Source organism: Vidua macroura, chromosome 1 (genome assembly GCF_024509145.1).
Source record: "Vidua macroura isolate BioBank_ID:100142 chromosome 1, ASM2450914v1, whole genome shotgun sequence".
NCBI lineage: Eukaryota > Metazoa > Chordata > Aves > Passeriformes > Viduidae > Vidua > Vidua macroura.
Window position 1 is genome coordinate 5,511,687 of NC_071571.1, and position 19,777 is coordinate 5,531,463.

General features: G+C 40.9%; 1 protein-coding gene across 1 annotated transcript in view; it reads left to right on the plus strand.

Annotated features, from left to right (window-relative positions):
• LOC128805975 (sodium channel protein type 5 subunit alpha-like) overlaps positions 1 to 19,777 on the plus strand; it is a 207,134-nt gene that overhangs the window by 110,330 nt on the left and 77,027 nt on the right. Inside the window, exons 16-17 of the mRNA XM_053975044.1 lie at positions 3,935 to 4,108; positions 5,521 to 5,877. Of these exons, the coding sequence (XP_053831019.1) occupies positions 3,935 to 4,108; positions 5,521 to 5,877 (531 nt within the window). The remainder of the gene's footprint in view (positions 1 to 3,934; positions 4,109 to 5,520; positions 5,878 to 19,777) is intronic.

A 19,777-nucleotide genomic window follows, 5' to 3' on the forward strand; every position in this document is an offset into this window, starting at 1 on the left:
TAGGAACATAAGTGATCTGGAGAATCTGGAAGGTGGATGCTGCTAGGTTTGCATTTGAGGAGCTCACAGCAGAGGTTAAAAAAGCTCTTTAGTTCTGTAAAAACAGAGGCTGCAGTATCTCAAAGCTGGATTCATGTCACCTGAGTTTAGGTATTTACAGCATGGGAGTCTGTGCCAGTTATCTTTGTCTCTTTTTAAAGTCAATGGAAAATTATGGACAGTTTCAAGCCCCGTTAATGTGATGTTGTAGTGACATTTGCTTTTGGATAAGGTGAACAGTGGCCTTTAGGGCTGTGACTGTAGTAGCCACTGACCACAGTTGGAGCACACAGAGACCCTGCAGATGTCAGACCTGCCTTTAGTGAGAAGCCTCCCATGCTGGCAGGTTTGGGCAGGTAGTAGCAATAATCAGGCATTTTGTATCAGTCCTAGAATATGGGATATAACATATAGATTTTTTTTTTCTTTACCCTGCTGCTTGTTATTTCTAGCTCTGGCCTTCCATGGGCAGGTTGAGGTTATTCCCTTAGGCTTTGGGACCTGTCTCCAGCTTTTCAGCTGATGTGTCTTGGCAAAGCTCCCTCTGTTGTTGTGCTAAGCAGAAATCTGTTTGGGTCTCTCTTGCTCCAAACCCATGCTCTTGCCCCCCGCAGAAAGCAGTAGATAAGGATAGCTTGGAAATCACCTTACAGGACTGTACCCAGCTTCACTTTGCAGCCAACATTCCTTCTTGTTGCTCAACAATTTGTGGCCTTCTAAGATGACTTGAAAAAATTCCTTTGCATCCATCAAAGCAGGTGGCAAAGCTCAAAGCTGCCACTTCCCTCTCTGGCACTTGGGATAGTCAAGGTGTCTGCTCCTCACTCTGCTTTTGGCAGATCAGCTTCCCCCTTTGCAGACCACAGACAGTGAAACTTTAGCCCTTGGCTTCCCTCCTGCCAACACAGCTCCTGTAGACCTGCCAGGGCTGAGCAGGGCTGTGCCAGGTGCCATCAGGAAATTAGACAATCAGTAGGGACAGGAATTTTTGCAAACAGGGAAATTTTGAAGAAAGACAATTTTATTTTTTTTTTCCTTCCCAGAGAGAGAAATTTTACAGAGCAAATATTGGCAAAATATTGCCAAAAAAAAGAGAAGAAAAATCTCACTGTGGGTTTCTTAGCACTGCCTAGAGCTGTTTCTCTTCTTTGTGCTAAAGTGTAAAGTAAGCAAAACATCCTGCCTGCATTTTTTGTAGCAGGCTGATGGCTCGGGGCTCCCCTTCTCCTGAGATCCCAGCTTGGGTCTGTGAGAGCCCAGCCTGTCTCAGCTCACCCTCACCAGCTTTACTAAACCCCCGCATAACTGGATTAATTGTGAGCAGAGCAGGTCAGAGAAAGGTAACTCCATTTTGTGGAAGATTTTGCAAAGTCATTTGTAATGAAAATTGACATTTTTTGCAATTCCCTGTGAAAGGGAAGGGAGTCCCAGCTCCAGGGCAGGCTGCCAGGTGGCTGCATCCCCTGAGCTGCAGACTGGCAGCCCCCCCTCTGCCCCCTCTCTGGCTGGCTGGCTGTCTTCCCGTTACATCTAACCCTCTTTGAGTGATTATGCTAGCATTAAACAGGGGAAATATTAAAGAGGGCAGGTCTTTGGCTTTTTTTTTTTTTTTTTTTTCATTCTGAGAGAAATGAAAGAATGAAAATGGAATATAGATTTTCTTTCTCTGGATCTGCCAGTCACTGGGGCTCTCCCGCTGTGACTGTCCATCATTCAGCATCTGCTACTTGCAGGCATCCCCTACAGGAATGAACATTTTCAAATGTGATCAGAAGGCCAGCCGAGCACGTGTACAGAGTTCATCTGCCCACGCAGTGCCACCGCTTAAAAAATGAGTGGAGAGAGCAAGACTCCCTCAATTTCTGTTTTCCTTTAGAAGCTGAGGTACCATTATGCAACATTAAAGCCTAAATGGCTGAAACGACAGATAAAAGGGTTTGGGGTTTTTTTTTTTTTTTTTTTGGTTTTTTTTAAGACAAAGTGCTCCACATCAGCAGTGTCATATTTAGCACCAGTGGGATATTAAGCTACTTGTTTTCTTTCCAACCTTTATCACAAGAAACACCCAGCCCCTTGTGCAGGTGCAGTGGACCAGGTGCTGTGTGGAATTTGTGGCTGGTACACGCACACACACACACACACACACAAAACTCCTGATGCCTCCAGGAAGGCTCAGACATTTTGCTGCCTTGCTGTGACATTTCCTTCACAGAAGGCTATTGATTAAAATGATTCAGGCAAAGAAAGTGATCCTCCTGAGTCATTTGCTCAGCAAGAGGGTTGCATAATGTGTGCAGCGTGGTCTCGCAGTTTTTTAAAGCAGTCCCCTGGATACAATTTCACAGGCATCCAGTTTTGTCTTGCTCTCTGTCCCAGGAAAAATTTGAGCATTATGGTGGGAATCTTTGGTATCTCTAACCCCTGTGACTCAGAAGTTCTTTGCTAATTAGAAATATGAGACAGGTTGTTTGTTGTGTTCTTGGTATGAGGTGGTGATGGGAAGTTGCTCCGTCCCAAGGTAGTGCTGCAATCCAAGATATCATTTTCCTGGGGGGAAACAGAAGGTATTTTCCATAAGGAATTGTGTAAAATGGCCACTTGGAAGAATTAATTCCTGAAATATTACAGAACAAAGCCAAGCACTCCTCAAATTCAGGCTATGATAATTTATTTTTATTCTTTAATATCATAATTGTATGATTTTATTCTTTGCCTTTCATGTCTTAGTGGGTGTCTCATCTCTGTTGATCAGTTTTGCTGGGCTGATGTTGCAAATATTCAACTTCTTGAAGGAAAACATTTCTTCTTGACTGTATATTAGTGATACATGACCCCTGTTTTGACCAACAAAGTGCAATAATGTTGATTGTTTCACAGAAAACTATGTATTTTAATTTTACAGATATCCATTTCTGCAAATGTATCCCTTTCTATTTTAGAAATTTCAGAATTTTCCAGAAACAAAAGCTCTGGGCAGCTTGTACTAGGATGTGACATTAAAATAAAACATTATATGACAAACTTGGTGCCCACATTTTGTCATTTTAAGTTGATTGCATTTAAGTCATTTTAAGTAGCATTGCACTATGCATTTAAAACACTACTTAAGCAGGGCATGCAAAAGTACAAAGTCTGATTCTCTGGGATACTTTACAGGAATCTATTAAAAGTGAATTTGCTATCAGCAGCCTTCCTTTCCCTGCTCCCTCTGCCTCATAGGTAATATTTATATGTTGTTTTAAAGAAAAATGTTCCAATTAGAAGCTCCAACATATGACATTTGAACTGGGTCATAAATAACCAGTGTGTTCCCAAGATGCAATGAGAAGAAAATTGCTGTGACTATTTGTAAAAATAAAGAAAACAAACCCACCAAGACTCAAATTAGAGTTTCTAATAGTCTTTGCTGCCAGCAATAACCTCAGAATAACTGGAGGCGTGTATTGCCCTTCTACTGATAATAAGAACAAAATTAAAAGGGATAATACACCAGCTACACTGCAACCTAAATAGCCCTTAACACCCTCCATTCACTTAACTTTCTCCACTGAAATATATAGATTTAACCTTTATAAAAGACATCTCTGCACCTTTTCTTTTCTTTTTTTTTTTTTTACTACTGTGATTATTCAGACGATGGAAGGAGATGGAATTTTATGTTCCAATCCAGATCCCGAAGTCAGATGTCATTATAAGTTTACAGCAGTATCAGGTATTATTGTGAAAAGACTAGACAAAATTGTAATAGAGATAAAGAGTCAGCCACAAAAAAAAGCAAGTATTTGTTTGTAGAATGTGTCTGGCTTTCTGCTGGCTTCACCTGTGTGAGTGGAAACTCCACTAGCAAGCAGTTGTGCTTAAAAGGTTAGTTTGACTTCATATTTTCTTTCTGCAGGTCTTCACTGGGATTTTTACAGCAGAAATGATCTTCAAAGTAATTGCCCTTGACCCTTACTACTATTTCCAACAGGGCTGGAATATTTTTGACAGCATAATTGTTATTCTAAGCCTGATGGAACTGGGTTTGTCCAGCATGGGAAACCTATCTGTTTTACGCTCCTTTCGACTGGTAATGGTCTTATTCTGTTCTTAACCATCTTTTTTTAATTACATATAAACTCTGACATGAATGCAATGTATTTTCTTAAAAATGCATCTGCCTATAATTGCTGCAAGCTGGTGAGCAGTATGTGACACTAATTACTGTGGGATAAATGGAATTGTTCCAGATTTACATCAGGGTAAATGAGAACATAATTTGATTCCTTCTAGCTGTGCCAGGTACTTGTAGCACACTTAAAATATTTGAATTCCAATTTGTAATAAAGATCTGCCATTTTATACCTGTACACCTGTTAGCACAGACAGTAGAAAATTGATAGCCCAAGAAATGCAAGAGCTGATAACTTGTTGTTTTAGGAGCTGTTATTCCTAAATTATGTTATAAACATGCCACTGTTCTTTTAGATGTTGTCAAAAGAAAATGTCTTTGAATTATTCAGAGAGAGATTTTTTTTTCTAGAACTGATCAGCATAACATAGCATCTGTCTTTCACAGGAACTCCTTAGCTGTCAGCTCCTTTGTTAAGCAGGGGACAGTGGTGTTCTATTAATGAGAGACTGGCAACATGCTGGAACAGAAAAGTGCTTTCCTTGCCAGCTTGACATTTGTGTTGCACTTCATGTACCAGGATGTCCATGCTAATAATTCTGGCCATGATATGGCTTCAAAATTTTAAAGATCAAGAAAATAAGCCCTTGTACTTACATTTACCAGAAGAAAATATATATATTTTTTTTAACCCAAAATTCTCTGCATTGCTCAAAATAGTAAATTTTCCATCACTGTCCTAAGTGTCTCCCTCCAGTTTTTGGAGCAATCCTGCTTCAATAGGGCTTAATTTAAACCTTCAGCTGAAAACACAGCACAAGGGCTAGGCACCATTTACATCCTTAAAATAGGTCTTAAGTGGGCCGTGGGCTGTGCACAGACTGCGTGATCCTCGGCACAGAGGTGATTTTCACCCTGGGAGCCAACAGCTAACAACGTCTGACTGAGACTTGCTCTGAAGCACAGAGGAATTCCTTCTCTCATTGTGAGACCAAACCTGAAACCCCTTCCTCCAGATGCCTGCCAGGCTGTTTATTTTGAGGAAGAAAAGCAGCACAAAAGAAAATACTAAGAAATAGATTTCATCCTTCCATCCTTTCCTTTCACCAGTGGGGTAATGTGCCATTAAAACCATGTCTATCTAACCAGGCAGAGCATAGCTCAGGAAAACTTAATTCTCATTTGGGAAGCCCAACTGATGTTTTATTAATAGAAGTAATGAGGTTAACAGGAAGCATGGCTAAAATCACCTTGTACCACACGCACTGCGGCATTTAACATCTTTCACGTTTTACTCACTTTAATAATTCATTGGCTGAAATGGCTGATGCTTCTGTGAGCTGACACTGTTGTTTATGTTCTGTTCACAGCTGCGAGTCTTCAAGTTGGCAAAGTCCTGGCCCACCTTAAATACTCTCATTAAAATCATTGGTAACTCAGTGGGTGCCCTCGGTAACCTCACTCTCGTGCTGGCCATCATCGTCTTTATTTTTGCCGTGGTAGGAATGCAGCTCTTTGGGAAAAGCTACTTGGACAATGTGAAGAAGATAAGCACGACTGGCAATCTGCCACGGTGGCACATGAACGACTTCTTCCACTCGTTCCTCATCATCTTCCGAATTTTGTGTGGAGAGTGGATCGAGACCATGTGGGACTGTATGGAAGTAGCTGGGCAGCCACTGTGCCTTCTCGTCTTCTTGCTTGTCATGGTGATAGGAAACCTGGTGGTGAGTTCTCAAGATGTTTTGGGTTTTTTTCTTCCTTTCCTGGTGGGCTTGTGCAAATGTCTGGATTTTTTAATCTAGAAATGGCAAATCTCACACTGCTCCACAATTTAATTCAATGAACCAAGTTGTCAGCAAGACAAATTTGCTCCTAGCCCAAATACAAAGCTGCATTACTAGTTGGCTAGCTGGGAATGAGGACTTGCTGGGTTTTTTTCAGAAGAGCAGATGTTTCACTAGAAGCAAGGCACATGGGTTGATCACAGTGACTTTATTTCTTTTGCTGTACATGGGACTGAAGGCTTTCCTGATCTCTTTTCTATACAGGTGTATCACCTCAGCTATCCCTGCTTAGGGACATATTTATGTTTCCCTTCACTTCTGGCCCAGAACACACAAACCATACTACAGCACAGTGTCTTTGAGAGGAGTTTTGAATGTCTTTAGCCTGCATGTTTTAGGAAGCTGCATGTTTTGTTTACAGTAATGTCACTGGCTCACTTGCTGGTTTTTTAATAGACCGTCCCATAAGCCTGGCTTACATAAGCTCTGAACCTATTAAGACTGAATTATATTTCCCTGTTGACATCTTAAGGAGCGCTTTGCTGGCTTTCAGTCATTGTGGAAATGTTTTGCCTGTTCAGCTTACAGAGCATCTTTGACATTGTGGCTCTAATGGCCTTACTGTTTATGTAGTGAGTTATTTAATAGTAGATGCTGCTGTAAAAAAAAAATATTGGCTTTTTGCTACTGATTGCTTTTAGTGGTTGTTTTACTTTTAAGTACCCAATGTTTTGGTTCTCAGCTGCTGGGTTAGAAAAGTTCTTGAAAGAACTTTTAGAAAAGCAAAGTGTGTTGCTTTGTTTACATTAACTTAAATTTTAACAGTTATTTTCACACGAAAATGTTGATTGCAAAAGCAAAGTATATTTTTAGGTTTTTTTTAATAAAAGTCAAAAGATTAAACTGTAATTACTCAGAAAGTGAGAAATTGTTTGCCCTTTTTTTCTATGACTTACCATTTCTATAAATTTTTCTTGGAATTAAATTTGATTAGAAGAGCTGGGCAGAATATTACTTTCTTTATTTATGAAAAAACATTATTTATTATATCTTTTAGGAGAGTTTAGCCTGAGATCTAGAAAGTTAATTTCCCCCTGCCATTAAGCACTGTGTTCTGTGTATGATGATGAAAGCTGGAAATAATATGTGTTAAATTCTGGGGAAAATGTTAACATTTGAAATATTCATGGATTATTAAAAGATGTGAATTAGCAACATCTGATACCCTTAGATATTAACACTCATTAGTGTGCACAAGTTCTGCTAAGTATGAAATCTGTCTCAGCAGTGACTGCATTAACATTATCTACGTATATTTAACCTTCAGTGCTAAAAAAACCCAAAAAACACTGTCCCAAATGTAAAACCAGATATTGAAAAACTCTGCATGGAGAAGCTGAAGTTACTGGTCAGCTGAAAGAGAAAATTGCTAGCTTTACTCTTTTCAGCCAACAGTTCTGTAAGGATGTGGCAAAGACTGATAAAGAGGAATAATTCTTGTGTTTGGGTCACTCATAGAAAGAAAAAAAAATGAAGGAAATTATTTACAGGTGATGAGGTGGTGAAAAGAACAACAGATTCTGATTTATGAGACTCATCCAGTGCCAACGTGGAGATATCAAAATGTCGATTAGCAGGTAGAGAGGAGGTCATCTTACACCTCTGGCACCAGCAAAATTGTTGCTTTCTTCAGTAAAAGTAGATTGAACTCACCAACTCACTCCCATAACACCATCAGACTCAAAAGTTCTGGTAGCTTAAAAGCACCATAAGCCCTTTCAAATAAAAATACTCATGTGCAAAAACTTTAACCTGTAATTCCATTGCCATCTGTGCCAGCAAAGTCTCTCTTTTAACTCACTGGGATCCTTTTTCCTCCTCTGAGTTTTAAGAGTCAGTTTGGACTCTAAATGCTTCCATAGTATCTGGAGGCTTGGAGAAAATCTTGGTACATGCATCTAAATTTAGTACTTTTATCTGTCACATCTACCTTATGGTGATGTCTTTGGTCACTTTCCCAAGTGCAAGGCTGAGGATTGTGGAGCAAACTTGCACCTGAACTCCTCTAAAGTCTGCAAGATGCTGTTGAAATTGTTACAACCACTGCAATTCTGTGGTATGTTCAGTGATTCAGTTTGCAGGTCTTATCCAGCCTCACTAACATAAAAATTCAAAGGAATGGTGAAGAAAAGCCGGGAAACTTAGAAAGTGCCCTGGGCAACATTGTGTTATAGAGCAGTCCGGTTGTTGAAAGGAATTTTAGTATATCCTTAGACTTTGGGTTGTATGCATATATCCTGAAAATGTCTGGGACAATTTGTGTGCAATGCCACATGAAACTATATTTAAGCCTGGTCAGCTGATGAGTGAATCATCTTCAGGGAGCTAAACTTTACAATGTAGTTGGAAAACGATCTGCTGTGTAACTGCCTTTTGCACAATAAAGCTGTGCTGCTACTGCCAGGTGGCATTTTAGAGTCATTGAGACTGCTTTAGAAGGTAAAGCCAAACCAGACACATCATAAGAATTTCTTCATCATTTGTAAGAGAGATCTTCTGAAATAGCTAAGTGAATAATTACACTTTTTGTTAAGTTTTCAAAAGGGCTTAACGTATTTTTAATGTATATTTATGTTACTGAGGTGAACAAGGAAAATCACCAAGACAGGAATTATTGAGATGACGTAGGAGAATTAGGGTCACGAGGCAGGTCCTGGTGCCCCCTGCTCTGGTGAGAGACGATGCGACACCAGCCACTTCTCAGGGGACAGCTGTGTGTGCTGGGTGCTAACAACGTGCATGAATAAAAGTGACATTTCCATCACGGGCAGGACAGCCTCCCAACCTCGTTGGGTGTGTGTGACACACATTGGCCAAGCCACACTTTCATCCTCTGATGGCCACCAGGATGAAGTATGGATCCTGCCAGCATCTCCTGAAGTGCCACCAAGGGAAGGACAGCCTGAAATGCACTCGCTGTCTCTGCTCCTGCTCCAGCTGGGCTGTATGAGCCACAAAGCATCTCTTAGTGTTAAAGCCACAGAGCTGCAGTGCATTTACTGGCCCTCAGGGCTGAGTTTTGGGCTGCTGTTGTCTCACCTCGGTCCCATTCACACATCCCAGTACGTCCATGGCACATCCAGCCCTGTTCCCCAGTCCACCACAAGCTGGCAAATCACTGCTGCATTTCCGTGGTGGATCCTGCATTACTGGAGTCACAAGCATGTAAACATGTAGGGTCTGTAACCAGGAAAGTGGCACCTTAAGAATTTTCCTTAAAAGCAGAATATAAGAATGGAATTCCTGCTTTAGGATCAGTCCTAGCCTTTTTTTTTCCCTGCTGTCCTTTCACTCAGGAAAATATTGATGACATTTTCTGAGAACACTAAGGTAGAAAGCACCACCAATTTCTAGGGTATCACACTATCCTGTAGGCAGGATTGCATAACCATTATTGAATTAATGCATGATGCATGGAATTATGAAATACAAAGTGTAAGGTCATGCACTCAGCCCTGTTTAAATATTTATGTTATGATCCAGTAGCTTACCAACAGAAAATGTTTGAGAGTATATGTATCAGTCACTGTGAACATCTACATCTGAAATTATTACATGGAGGCACCTTTATAGTCAGATCTGGTTAATGGAGTCTGTGAAGTCATAAAATATCTTACTACCCAAAAAAAATCTAAATATATCAGACTAAATAGCCCCTAAAACTACCTATTTCTGTCCCTGCCATCCTAGGAGGCAAACAGCTGTAGAAATCCCCATGTGGCTTAATATGTTGACCCAAGAGGACCTTCTGGTCCTGTGTTTTCCTATGGTGATTTCAGTGCCTGGCAGCAGAGCTGCTCAGCAGCATTTGGATGAGATTTGAAGTGACCACTTTGGTTAAACTCAGTGGAAACTTTTCTCTGAAAAAGTCAAATGTGCCTGAAACTCGTCTTTCTATTCTGCTTCCACATCTCAGGAAGTCTTTATGGATGTTTTTTTCTGTTGTAATTTGGCTCATGAGACAGGCAGAAATATGGAAATGTCACATTCTTGGGTGGAAGAGGTTTGTGCCTGCCTACATGCCTTTCCTACAATTCCATGTAGGAAAGGATTCTTGAAGAGGTGTTCTGCGAAAGTCCCACTAAACCTCCATCAGGTTAAAAGCAGTGGATTTTCAAACTGGTCAGACACAAACAGAACCTCATTACGAGTCATTCACCACCATTTCCCTCTTGGACAGACAAAGTCTGTTGATAAAATTAGTTACCAGAGCTGTTCTGACAGACACACAGTTCTGCAGCCAGGCAAGAAAGAAAAATCAAGTTACAGGGTTTTGAGCAGCCTGGTCTAGTGGAAGGTTCTGTGCCCATGGCAGAGGGGTTGAAAATAGGTGATTTTTCAGGTCCCTTCCAACCCAAAGCAGGAGATGATTCTATGAATGGGAGCAATGCAGAACTTCTTAGTGCTTCCACTTCATCCTGTTCTTTTACAAGAGTCTCCCTCCTGACCATGAGAACATTGTCCTGAGCACCACCAATGCAACCTGGATGGGAATAATGGCCTAGAAGGAGGAGAAAGGCAAGAAAGATGAAGGGTCATTTAGCGTGGATGCTGGCCTGACAGATGTGCAAGAGAAATATTTGGGATTGGGACTGGGAGGATTGTTTGGGTGGGGAAGAGAAATGACTATAGCTTTATGTGAAGCTTAATCTATGAAAAGAAATTCACAGCAATTCCCTGCCCTGAACCACTTTCCTAAATAACAGAGCCTAAGAAATATAAGGGGTCACTGGGTCCCATGTGTCTATCTAATACTTTTTTTTTTTTTTTTTTTTTGCTTTGTTTGCTAAAGTTGCCTTTAGTTCAATGTTTAGAGTCAAGAAAACAGATAAAAAACTACAAAAGAGGCAGCTGTAATGTGTAGTGTGTAAATGTGTGAAACAGGGCTGATATTTGGATTGCATGGTCTTCAACACAGGGGCTTTGCTTCTGTATAAACCGTTTTCCAGAATTAATTACTGAGTGCCACTAATTGAGCACCACGATCTCTCATTGAGGAACATAAGAGTGAGTCTCTGTGGCCACCTGTGAAGGAGAACTGGTAGCCCACCCTGTGGGAATCCATCAGCTGGCTGGCTGTATGGGAGCTGCACAGGTCTATCCCAGCTGGAATATTGTGGTCAGGGCAGAGTATGAAGAAGTTTAATAACACAGATTGAGATGTTCTTTTGCATTTGCCCTCAGTGCCAGAAAATATCCCTGAGCACATTTAATTTATTAGTGTAGGAGTATCCATAAAGTCCTGTCTCACTCAATGCTGATGCTTCTCCATCACTGCAAATTTCTCAGCAGATCACGTCTGGGCTTGAAAGAGGCTTATGGTAATGTCAGATTTTCTCTTTGTTTAAATGAAATGGGTACAGAGAACGATCATTATCCCTTGCAGTAAAACCAGAAGTAATAGCAAAATAGCATCTTACAGGCCTGGGTAAAAGTGGATTACAATTTTACATTTCAAGAGCTCAGACAACCAAAGCATATTAGGATGGTCAAAGGTGGTCTTCAGATGGAGATTTGTATTTCTGCCTGACATGATAGGGCTGTCACTGAGGGAAGATACATCAAAACCCCAATGCTTTTAAAAGACAGGAAGCATTAAACCAGGGAATTTCAAGACTATAAAACTTTTTAAAGGGTGGTGAAGGGCTGTTTTACCCCAAAAAGTACAAGGCCTCTTTAATCCAGACTACCTTTGTCAATAAATGAATGCAAATGGAACTCTGATGACATATGATAGCACTTTTCCAGCTATCTCCTTATTTTCTTTTCAAATTATATACAAATATAGAATACCAAAGCCCCATTTTTGTGGGTTTTGAGAGAGAAAGGGTCTGTCCCTAGAGAAAGGTTTAAAGCAAGACTTGCTGCCCTGAATCAAGTAATTATTTTTGCATTTTATGACAAACATGACTTACTCATGGGGGCCACTGAAGACATCCACTGTGTGAATAAAGGTTAATCTCCTTGGAGGAAAATGTAGTATTTGTATTGCATCTAATTATTAATACAAATGAAGTGGAATTTTAAAATATTCTGTGCCTTCTAATTGCAAATCTAACTAGGTTAGATCTGCTTGCTGGAAATTAAAGCAGGTTTGGGAAGAAGATATGACAGCCCAAAATACAACATTTAGGGTTTAGATTTTTAATTTTTGAATCACAGTAGAGGTCTGCAGTGTCCTCAGGCTTTACATGTTGTACTTCTGCCTCTAAGCACATACTCTCCTTGGGATCCATTGGTTCCACTTCTTGCACAATGGAAGGAAGAGAGAATAAGATGCAACTACGTGAAACTTGTGGAAAAACAGCTTTTTGCAAGGAGCAGGGAAGCCATAAGAGATTTGAAGAGAGTTCAGGTTGTCCCAAGTCTCACATTAACACTCCCTTCCCTCCCCTCTCTCTGCACCCCAATGCTCATGTCCTGGATGCTGCTGTTCACCTTATCTGCTCTTTCAGCAGCTCCCAACATTCTGGCAATATGCATTTGTGTTTTGGTTACATCAGCTGAGAGGGCCAGCAGATAAACAGGCAGGAATAGGCATGTCAGGAACAGTCATCATCAGGACAGACAAAATCTGCAACGCGGCAAGCGAAGGGCACGTGGGACACCGGGGAGGAGCAGGATTGATCAGAAAGCTGCAGGAGCCATAATGAGAGCTGGGAAATACTGGCAACAAAGGCTGGAGAGTTTGAGGGTCCAGAAGAAGCCAGGAAGCCCAAGGGATCATTAGCGAGAAGTGGAAGTGTCATTTGAGTCTGTCTCATCAGCTCGGGCACTTATGTAAGGGAGGCGAGTTTCCTTTCCCGAGTCACATGTGGCTCTGCAGGAGAGCAGCCCAGAATCCATCAATAAGCTCAGCTGGGGATACAAAGAAAGTGGTGTCAGAACAACTGTCAGCATGTCACTGCTGTCCTTCTTGCTTCTACTCATCTGTTCTCACGTCTGGCAGCGGGAATATTTGGTGTGATGCTGCAGAGATCAAACCTCCAAGGGAGGCAGCTAAACCCCAGCACATTCCCAGCTTCTCCCTTCATTATTTCCATGCCAGCTACCTGAACACTCCATGTGTCCCAAAGCAATTTTAGCTATTTGTATTCCCCATTATCCATCCTTTCTTGAGAAGTGCTTGGGAAGAGGAGCACTCAGGTAGTTGCTGCTTTTGGGCAAGTATCTGGCTATATCTGCTTAAGTATTAAACATCCTCAGGGTTAAAGAAATGTCCACCAGAAACAGATGGCATCATCTGATGCTTCAAAAAAATAAATCCTGACACCAGCCATCAATCAGTCCAGTTGCCTCTGATGGCTCCTAGTAGAGATGGAAAGCCTCCATCCTCTTGTGGGTTGCTTTAAATACAAAGCTTTTGCCTGACACTCCAGGCTTTAAAAGCTGTGTGATTTATGAGTACCCACATAAATAACTATAATTTATTTTATTGGGTAGATATATCCCGCCCCCATGTGTAACACCAGATGCTGGTGCTAAAAAGTCTGGGGAAATTAACATCACTGTACTTATGATGAGCCATCAAAGACTGCTGGGTTTCAAAAATGCCATTCTATGGTAGATTGAGTGGAGTCTATTCAAATCTGGGAGGTTTAGGTCTGCTTCCCCCAAGATATGTGAGGGAAATGCACCTGAAAATAGATGGGAGGAGTGACTACTTTCAAAACCTACTTCTAAAAAGTAATCTGCTTCTTTCTGTCACTTCAGATTTATGAGAGTCTGTATCTGCTACAGGCTCAGTTGCTGCTTCTGAAGAGTTGAGTCTTGGCACTTGGTGACTAAATCTGAGCTTGCATCTTCTGTTAGGGGACAAGTGTGTTTTCAAGGTATTATATGGTGTTCTTGTTGAATATATGCTAAAATCTGCCAATTTTTTTCCCTGCAATATTCATGCACAGAAAGGTAGATATTTGAAAATACAGCTAGCTCAAATCCCCATAGAAGTTGGCATACAGAAGAGGAGTGAGCTTTTGCTTCTGATGAAGCTGAAAGGAGGCTGAAAACAAAAAGAGGACTAAGTTTTTGGGTGGTTTTTTTTTTTTGTTTGTTTGTTTGGTTGGTTGGTTGGTTTTTTTTTTAATTTATTTTTGACATAAGGAATTCCCAAAGCAATAATCCAAAGCAGATTCTTTAGTGGACTTTAACAGATTTTGGCATTTGGTGCAGATTTTCATTGGTAGAATTATAAATATTGCTTCTTGATCTATAAATGAGTCACTGGGATATATCAGAGAGAAATAAAATCTGTTAACAATGCTAGTGCCCTTCCTTAGGCATGTATATAAGGGAATACAAAACTATCTTCCATTAGCATTTATGGGTATGAGGTGTCTTGGAAATATGAAGGAGGAAGAATGGTAATACATAAATTCAATTGACCCAACCCCTTGGAAACCATCCTCATGCATTTTGTTCTAATTGTGTTTCCAAATCAAAGATATTTCTCTAAAAATATTGTTTAAGCATTGACTCCGTTATATGAACTACTGACAAGATGAAATATTTTTAATAAGATACACCATATGTATGCTTTATGTTGTCATAGATATTTTACTTGTGAAGATTCTAGTGGATTATTTGCTGAATTCCAGGAGGTTGAAGGGGAGCTAAGTTATTATTTGGAAAACTGCAGCCCTGTTCATGTAGTAGGCATCAGTAGGATAAACCTGCCCACTTTTTGTACAAGTGTCCTTGATTAATAGTGTAAGTAGGGGTTTGTCAGTGGTTAAGTTCTTTCTAATAACTGGGTAGTTATTAAAATCTAGAAGGCACTGAGACAAATTTAATTGGGCAAGAGTGTGCAAAGGTAGGTACAACTAAATGTGTCTCTTTTTATTAATGTCACAGTGCAAGTTGTCTGGATGTCATTGAAAGGGTAATGACAACAGAATTATTCTTAACATGTCCTGAGGGAAAGACAAGGTTTTAATGCTAAAATAGACCAGGTGGTACAAAATTAATACATTATTCACTACTCTTAAACATCTTATTTTTTTTTTTTTAAATCTGTTAAAAATATTATTTTTCTTCACCAAAAATAAGCAGTGAACTGTTCATTCTAACAGTTGCCTCTAGAAATATCTTGTTAAAAAGAATATGTGAAACAACCAGTGAGTCATGACAGACTTAACCTTCTTAGCAGGTGTATGATATTTAAGAGACACTGGAATTTATCTTTTCCATGTACAATGCACATTCATATCTGGATTTCTCCACCCAGCACCCATATGGTCTGTGGCTTCCCAAGGAAAAATGCTGAATAATGTATTTGGAAAATAAGTGGAGTAGATCAAATACCAATTTCCTGCCTTTTGAGGTCTTATTGAACAGTGAGAAATTCCTGCAAAGGGGTCCTGCCTTTGGTCTCCTGCTACCATTCCACATTTCTTCATCTTTCTGAAATTCCACTCATCTGTGCCTTACTGTGTTAAACTTCTCTAAATTCAATAAACCCCCTGACCCACACTTGCTGAGGAGAATCTCCAACAGATAGAGATCTATTCTATCAATTTTATATTACTGCAAGCAATACAAGGGAAAGGAGAACCAAACCTATTGATTTTTCATCTCTCTTATAATTTTTGTTTCTTTGCTACTATTTCAGTCCCTTTTATTCTATTTCCTTGACTCCAGAGTCATGTGTTAATATTTTTTTTTCCTGTTTTATTTGGGTCATCCTTAGCCAGAATCTTGTTTAAATTAGTTCTAAGTGAATATGAACCAAATCTACCATTCCTTTAATTATCTTCTACCTAAAATGTATTTTCTTCCATTTTGGTCAGTTCTGGCCTTCATTGTCCTAGAATCAAAGAGTGGTTTATGTTGGAAGGGACCTCAAAGATCATCTCATTCCAACTCCCCTGCCATGGCAGGGACACCTTCACTAGACCAGGTTGCTCCAAGGCCCTTCCAACCTGGCCTTGAATTCTTCCAGGGATGGGAAACCTTTTCCAGTGCCTCACCACCCTCACAGTGTAAAATTTCTTTCTTGTATCTAATCTAAATCTCTCCTTTTTTCAGTTTAAAACCATTATCCCTTGTCTTATCACTCCATGCCCTTGTCCCAAGTCCCTCTCCAGCTCTCTTGTAACACCTTTAGCACTGGAAGGTGCTCTAAGGTCTTCCCAGAACCTTCTTTCTTCAGGCTGAAGTCCCTTAACCCTCTCAGCCTATCTCCAAAGGAGAGGTGATTATAATTCCCATTTTCACATTGCCTCACATCTCTGCTCTACTCTTCCTCATCTCACCCTTAGAGCAAACCTCCTCCTGTTTCCACATTGCTTTGGGTTTCTGCTTTCCATGACATCTTCTCCAAGCTTCATCTCACTGTGTGTCTTGACTTCACCCTTCCCAATACACAAGAAAGCTCCAAGATGCTGTCCTGAAGCCATTTGAAATTCTTGCAATTAATTCAATGCAAAAGGGGTTTTATGTTTTGACCAAGTTTTGCCATCTGTAGGTCATAGTCATATTTTCTCTTGAAAAGGGCACATGCCGAGTGACCTTAGCATTTGGATGGAAATATACCTGACGTTTTCCGTGCTGAATTTTCATGGAAAGTTCCAAAATCTTTGGGGATGGAAGGTTTTTGTGCAGCTCTACTTGCAGTTCATGCCCTTTTTCCTCTGTTTGCAGCCTCCTCCCCAGCACAAGTTCTCTTCTCTTTCTGGCCCCCCTCATGCAGACTTGTTCATTGAAAATGCACAACTAAGAGCACTCTCTTGCTCCTTGTGTTACAAACTCTTTTGTACAGGTGTTTCTTCCAGGAAGACTTCCATGTCCCTTCTCCCCTCCTGTAGTTCTCTTGTCTCCACATTTGGATGTTGTTCCATCCCATTTCTGGGAGATTCAGCAAGTGCAAAATGCCTGCTGAGGGATCTCTGTTTGAAAACATAGGTGGCTTCCTCTAGAAACTGAGGCATGAAAACAAACATTATGAGTGTCCCTCCCTGTCTTGGTTAGCACATTCCCTGGCCACCCCATCCCAGCTGGTGCCTGGGCATTCAGGGAACAGCCCTGGCTGGGGAGAGCAGGCACAAATCCATCCTGCCTGGGGGAAGAGAAGTCAGCTACTTGCCCTCAGGGATGGGGAGCAGGTCTTTGTTTGCTACTGAGGTGCAATTTTTAGATCATAAAATGGCCAAGGTGCCTGGCTCACAGTTCCTGATTTCTCTCTAGCACGCTGGCAGTGAGAATAAACCCACAGAAATGTTCTTAAGGACAACTGATACCATCAAATTTCTCCTTTGCTTACCCATCTTGCACTAAAAGTTTTTAGTAACCACAGCTGCTAGACCGACACCCAAGATACAATTAATAATTGAAACGATTTTCAAATTTCCACATCAGCAAAATGCCTTTGTGTTTTCTGATATAAGAAGGAAGTCAGAGATGAAGTTATTTTGCCTGGAAAGATGAGTTTACTTTGATCATGTGGTGGAGCACAGATTTGGATTGAAGGATGCTGGTAGCCAATCCTCCTTGGAGTGTTTTTCTTATGTTTCTAGTAAGTTTTCTCTGAAAAGCACAGCTCAGAGCCAGCTATATCCTGTAGGATAAGGACATCCTTCCCTTCCTACCCATGGATATCTCCCTGGGAATTTAGGAAGCATTAAGAAATGTGCAGAATTAGCCACAGCTGAGCCAGAGACCCAAGGGGATGAGCTGACAGTGAGGACACTGTGGGACCCAGGAGCAGGTGCTGGCAGATGAATTGGGTCACTTTTTAGGACAGCAGTGAGGTGTGTGTGTGTGTGTCAGCACCTCCCACTTTGCAGGGCATGGCTTTCATTTTGGAGATGTAACTGGCACCACTGCTGCTAAATCCTCCCATTTCTTTATTGAAATGTGGGGCTTTGTCCCACTTCTGAGTCATGGGGCTTCTCCAACAGAGGTCTGTGAAAGCCACAAGCCCAGCCATGTGCTGTGAAGGCAGGAGATGTCATACTGTGCAAAATTACTGGTAGAAATCTATTTTGAAGCTTTTCTGAAAGAAGGCCTCCTGGCTGGCAGGCAGCTCTGTCACTTTGTTCTACCCTTCCAGGAATCTGCACTTCCAAAATGCACAAAAATCAGAACCTCCTTACACCTCCCAGATTCACTGTAGAGGTATCCTTTTTGCATTTCACTTAATAGGAAAGTCTGATTTTGTGATGGAACCCAAATTATAATGTTAAACCTGGGAAATGAATTAGAAAGTAAGATTTTTAAAGGAAACCATGTTCTCCCTGAAATAAAAAAAAAAAAAAAATAAAGGTGGGGGAAAGATAATATTAATTATTTCTTGACTCTCTGATTTAATTTTTGAGTCTCTGGGCCTACCCTCATGCTGATTTTTCTTTGTTGTAATATATTGGCCACAGGGAGCCATTACTTACTGCTTTTCTTACTTATTAAAATTACTTACTGATTTTCTTTAAATTTTACTCTGTTTCCATGTGGGGTTTTTTATCCTTTTGGTTCTCTGTGCCTTACCTTTCCCCAGCTGTTTTCTGCCATGTGTGAATGAGAATTACCTCTTTCTCTTGATCTCCAGTCCTGACTGGCCAAGGGACACGATGACTAAGGGCAAAACTTAGCACAGTCCTTGGTCACAACTGAGTGTCCCCCTCTCTGTGGAGGTGTAGGATCTGAATTGTAAAAGGATGACTCCAGGGATCCCACTCTGCCTGGACTGGGCAGTGTCCTCCACGTGAGCCCCCTAGGGTTAGGTTTGGTGTGGTCTTCAGGTAAAAACTGCAGAGCTTAAGCATCCAAAATTAGAGGGTTTTTTTTCCTATTAGTCATTGTATAATTGGTAGAGCAGCTGTTATTTGCATGCAGCCAGTGAAAATATTCCAGGAGTAATGCAGGTGTTTCTCACTGACCATCGCTCCTTGCAGGGAGCAGCAATAGCAAAGACTCCCCAGACTGTGCAGTCTGTCTTGCTCTCTGATTATCCTGACATCCTCCCAGCAGGACAGCCAAACACTTTTGTTCACTTAGTAGAAGGGTAATTGTCTCTTGGTTTGCAAACAATAAACTTTCCACAGTTTCCCTGATGTTTTTGGGGTACGCTGAGCCTTTAACATCACAAACACAGCTGGTTTTGCTGGGAGGAGTTTTCAACTGGACTTGACTCACAGCACGTTTTGTCTGTCTAGACACAGGTTTGAGAAGTCCACAGCAGCTCTGATGGAGCCCTTGCTACTCTGGTGAATTAATGTTGTTTTGCTATCTGATGAAAAACCTGCAGGAACATGTTTGTTTGTATGCCATGGCTCCAGTAGTGGGAAGAATTTATCTGACTCCACTCACCATCTCTTCCTCCTCACATATAACATTGGGAGACTTGGAATTTCAGATCAGAAAACACTTGGTTTCCAAAGACTCATCTTCTAATACTTCTAAGGAACATAAAAAAAAAAAAAAAAAAATAACACTGAAAGTCATCAGCTACAAAAGAAATCTAAATTCAATAATTCTTGACCAGATTTGGAGTGGTACAATCTGTCTGCACAGTTATATGCACGTAGGTGAATAACAAAAGAAAAAGTCTTGGCAAAATGAGGCAACCACCAGGTTGTGGTAAGAAATGTCACGGGTTGCCTCAGATTTATGTTTCCAGGACTGTGTTTCAAGTGACAAGGACACAGGCACCTCGCTCTTCCAGCTTGTGGGGTGCTGCAGGACCTGGGGATGAGTAGAGGCAGAGGCTAGAGGTTGGTCCCTCCTCTGCAAAGTGATGAGAACAGAACTGAGGAATCTGCCCCATTAATTACAGGTACCCTTTTAG